This window comes from Amphibalanus amphitrite, unplaced genomic scaffold (assembly GCF_019059575.1).
Source record: "Amphibalanus amphitrite isolate SeventyFive unplaced genomic scaffold, NRLGWU_Aamphi_draft 002464F_arrow, whole genome shotgun sequence".
In the NCBI taxonomy this organism is placed as follows: Eukaryota; Metazoa; Arthropoda; class Thecostraca; order Balanomorpha; family Balanidae; genus Amphibalanus; species Amphibalanus amphitrite.
This window is the reverse complement of record NW_024883900.1, coordinates 4396-9126: the sequence shown is the minus strand read 5'-3', so window position 1 is coordinate 9126 and position 4731 is coordinate 4396. Positions and strand designations below refer to the sequence as shown.

The window sequence follows — 4731 nt, the reverse complement described above, 5'->3', positions numbered from 1 at the left end:
GTGGCTCAATAAGGGAATAAACGTGAAGGATAATACACCTACCCACATGTGCCGCTGATCACAGATGCACAAAATGGCCAATGGCGGCGGCGATGCTTCCCAATCACTCAGATTTTGCTGACCTCTCTGTCCTCTCCTCTGGCGACGTTTTTATGAGTAAGCTATATCGAAAGATAGCGGTGCACCAAGATGTGTGTTAGCCTACGAGCCTGCTTTACCGAAAAAAGCTGGTAATGTTCCGATGAACACATCAGATTATTGACATGATCCAAAATGCCCTTTAAGCTCACTTTTAAAAATGACTTAAAACATTTTTTTGTCGTCAATTCCGTCATGAATATCTTGACCTTTTGCTTCTATATTGCCCACTGAATCTGCGACTTAGCCCCGTCTCCCGAATTCTCTGGTGAATCAACCTTATTAGTGAAGCAATCTTGCTCTATTCCTACCTCTCCAAGAAATCAGTAATGCGTGTCGTAATCAAACCAGAAGTGCCTTCACTGACACAACATATCAGACTGACAGCTCATTACCAATGCGACTATCAATGTCATTACCAAGGTCATTACCAATGACAAGCTGCTAATAACTGAGATAAGGATACCAATATGTGTGAATAAAAAAAAAAAGAAGACCCGGTTGCGCGACACTGTCCAAAAGAGAAATTTATGAACGAACTTTGAGACTCTCCTGTAGGTCTGGGCATGCTGTCCGCCACAATCAGATGGGCGGTAAGCAATGTCGAAAATTTGATAAAAATCTGTCCGTCTATAGGTGCCCGTCTTGCGTCACCACATCTGGCCGACAGTGAAAGAGGAACGCACAAGCTGGAAGAACTCAGCAATAATCAACAACCAACGAATGCGTAGCAAAGAGCGAAAAAAATATAAAAGAAGCGCTACAGAGACCTATCGTGAGGTCAGGAAACAATTGAACGGCGACAGCACTGCATGAGCAGGCTGAGAATGCTTGTCACAAGAGTAACATAAGAGTAACAACACCATAGAAAGATAAGATCTCTACAGCAGTGTTGAAGTGTGAAAGATAGGAGCACGAGGGAGGTCATGGGCGAAAATAATTGCTACTAAAAAGTACAAAAGGAGGAGACAGCAATGTACTGAGGAGCAGACGTTGAGCACAAAAGGGAACAGTATAGAGAGTATATCCAGGAACACGACCAGGAGAATCAGGAGCCGGCCTGGAATTGTTCCAGAGAACGTAAGGAACCAGCTTCTAAAAACATTCAAGAGCTGTGGCCAGTTTCACCAATAAAAAACAGACGGCTGCGATTATTTTTTGACAAAACGATAGTCTCAAAATGTCATTTACTGCTGAAAATACTAATCAGTGACTTGAAAAATGTAAAAACTTAGCTTTCAAGTGCTATATTATTTGGTCAGCAATTACTTTTTCCACCGGTAAATATGGTGTAGATAGTTCTGCTATCTACACCGGTAGATCAGCTTCAGTAGCGGGTCCGCGGAATCAAGGAACCAGTCAAGGAAAACAACGAGTCCCGGAAAAACATCAAGAGCTTATAGCTGGCGACAATCATCGTCATGACCTCGCCGTCGCCATCTTCCTCGACGTCCGACGAAGCTGTTATGATTGAGGAAACGAACGTGTGCGGCGGTCCTTCGCTGTCGCTGCCGAGTGAAACCAACATATCGTCGCTGTTGCTGGACCACGGCTACGACGTGCAAGGATGGAAGCGACTCGGTACGTACTTTGATTTGACATCACCGATCAGTGATTTTAGTCATTTTCAACCTGTCCAATCGCTTTAAAGGCATGAAAACGCCTGTGAAGCCCCAATACCTTTAATAACAATAGCGAGTTAAAAATATCATCTTAATCTTTATTTCACTTTTTGACTTTCTATTCATTCATAGTTCGTCCCGTGCCGTATATGTCTCTGCAAGTGATCCGACAGGCTTAAAAATCTGACTATGGTAGTGTGAAAGTCATGTAGCTGAGTTGGCTTATGCAGGGGACCCAGGGGACCTGCCATAATGTCCTTTCCTAGGATTTGGGGATTAGCTGGGCGTATTAGGTCTAGTCTAGGATGAGTGTTAATGTCTTTCGCCGTATTTTGGTGGCGCCAAACACTCATCCCTCGTTGGAACTAGCCCTGAGTGGTGGTTAACATCCTGGATAATCAAGTGGCTATTAGCCACGATTACGTTACGTATATTGCTTATCTTCATGTGGCGCCTAGCCTCATCAAGCTTTAATCACTGTCCGAAATATTGCAACACGTTTTCACACATATGTATTTAAGATTGTATGAAAACAACACGACCTCATTTGAGGCATTACCTCATCTTTTGATAATTAATTAATTTCTCAGGCCTGTGTTCGGACAACTACCTGCAGTATATTCAGCCGGTGTGGGCCTCTTTCGACGCGCCACCCTACAGTCATCATCTGGTCATCGCTGGCTTCCACTTGTTCATGATGCTGGTGGGATGCTCCGGCAATCTCTTCGTCATCGTCGTCTTCATCAGGTGAGGAAGCTGGATCGCCGGCTCGTTTCTTACTTGGCGAGTGGGCAATCAGTGGTGAAGGTCTTTCAATTCACATGTCACGCATCAATTATGCTCAATAGAATGTCATCCAGGTGATTTGTTGAGAATATTTATAAACATGTAATGAAGTGGTATTATTAAATACCCATTGATAGCAGGTATCCTGAATCACGACCAGGCAGACGTGTTTCATCTATTTCTTAGCGGAACCAATCATCAAGGGGATATTATTAATTAAACTCTGTGAGGTTCTTTTTACTTATGTTTCCGGAGACGATCATATCAAGGCGTTCACTCCCCTAACGCAGCACCGAGCGTATAAAGAATATCCTAGCATGTGTTGAAAGAACCTCGAGCCTGCCCGGCATGTGCCGTTCCATTTAGCTTCAATCGGTGTCTAGGCGATGACACATGATCAGAAGCATTCCGAAAAGAATGAATAAGCAAATAAATTGAAAAAAAATATTCCCAGAGTATTAGAACAATAAATCTTTTATATTGTTAAAACAATTTGATTAAAAACATAACAATAACCCTTATTGTTAAGACCAATATTGAAGATAGCTTCACGCTAACTTTATTTCAATGGTTGATCCGGGTAGAAGCGCTGATGCACTTAACCCTATTCCTGGCGGGCTCCGCCGGGACAAGAAACTGGCGGGGGGGGGGGGGCCGATTCGGCCCCCCCCCCCTGAGATCTCGAGAACGGAGCAAGATAGCGACAAGCGGTAAACGGCATCGGATACGCACGGCCAAGATCTACAATTTTTACTAAGGTCATTTTCAGGTCAGGTCAAAGATGACGTCACAGGGGTCGAAAAAGTCAAAATGGCGGCACTAGATATGGAGAGAGTTTTTCTCGAATAACTTTCGAATTAGTCAAGATAGGAACAAACTAAGGGCATCATCGTGATCCTCTCGTCAATCCGCATCGAATGATATATATGTTGACCTCGAAAGGTCAAGGTCAAAGGTTGACCTCAGGTCACGTGACCTCGAGGTCATCATGTATATCATTCGATGCGTCTTGACGAGCTGAACACAATGAGACCATCCACGCGTCTGTATCTTGTTCCTGTACGGAGTTATTGGCCAAAAACCTTTGGTGACCTTTGATGACGTCACATGACCTCACAGCTGCCCAACAGCAAAACAGACCTCAAGGTAGTGAAGTTTGATCGTATATGAAGTCATGTATGGTATATGGGGCCATTCCGACCCGTTTTAGTGGTAAAAACAGGGAGTTGATTTTTCCCCCATTGACTTATAATGGGGAGGTCGCGAAATTGACCTGACCTTAGGTCACCGATATCAAAATTCCGAGATATACAAATTGCACATACTGGTACCCTAACTAAACCCTGAAGAGAAGAAATTGATCGGTCAAAAACTCTAGCTCTGGCGTGATTGCAAACTTTTCTGAGGTAGCGTCACCAAACCGCCTCTGGTGACCTGACCTGAGGTCAGATCAACTCAAAATTTTCAGACATGTTGCGTAGAAGCCTTTTAGGAAAAGTCAGAAAATTTGAGCTTCCTAGCTCAACGCGTTTGGGAGATATAACCAAAAAACCTCAGGGGGGGGGGGCTCCTGAGGCCCCCCCCGCCAGGAATAGGGTTAAGAGTGTCCTTGTTCTTCACCATGATACGTTCAATTCATTACAAATAAATACATTTCGAAGGGAAACTAGAGATCACTACACAATTTTATCGTACGCCTATGTATACCTACAGAAACCGCAAACTGAGGAAGCCATCGAATCTTCTTCTGCTCAATCTGGCCATAAGTGACTTCGTCATGGTGCTCAAGTCCTTCACCATAATCATCAACTCTGTCTTCGGCGGTCCAGTGCTGGGCGTCATAGGTGAGTCATGGGCTCCCCGGTGCTGCCAGATCCCCCCGGGCTGCCGTCAATGGCTGTGTCACCAGGGGTGGGGTGGGCTAGGCTTCTCACTGCTACGTGCAGTGGGCACTCATTGCTGCTAGCTCAGTGGGGAGGTTTAGGAGGACGAGGAGAAGCAGGAAATTTGATGTAAATGGGCGCCATAGCCTGTTGGAGGGAAGAGTAAAACAGTATGACAGTATTCAGTAAAACAGTATATAAAACAGTATTCGCCAGTATGAGTGTGAGGAGACATCATGTGTGAGAAACGGTGTGCATTAGTGAGAGGTCGCCTCTTTTCCTCAATCCTCCGTGATGAGATG

The 4731-nt window shown here is 44.6% G+C and overlaps 1 protein-coding gene across 1 annotated transcript; it reads left to right on the top strand.

Annotated features, from left to right (window-relative positions):
* Positions 1-1258: 1258 nt before the first annotated feature.
* On the top strand, positions 1259-4390 carry LOC122377026 (opsin-2-like; the record flags this gene model as incomplete). Its single annotated transcript, XM_043356995.1, has 3 exons — positions 1259-1719; positions 2351-2507; positions 4260-4390. Coding segments are annotated over exons 1-3 (448 nt in total), but the record flags the coding sequence as incomplete, so codon positions are not given.
* Positions 4391-4731: the final 341 nt, after the last annotated feature.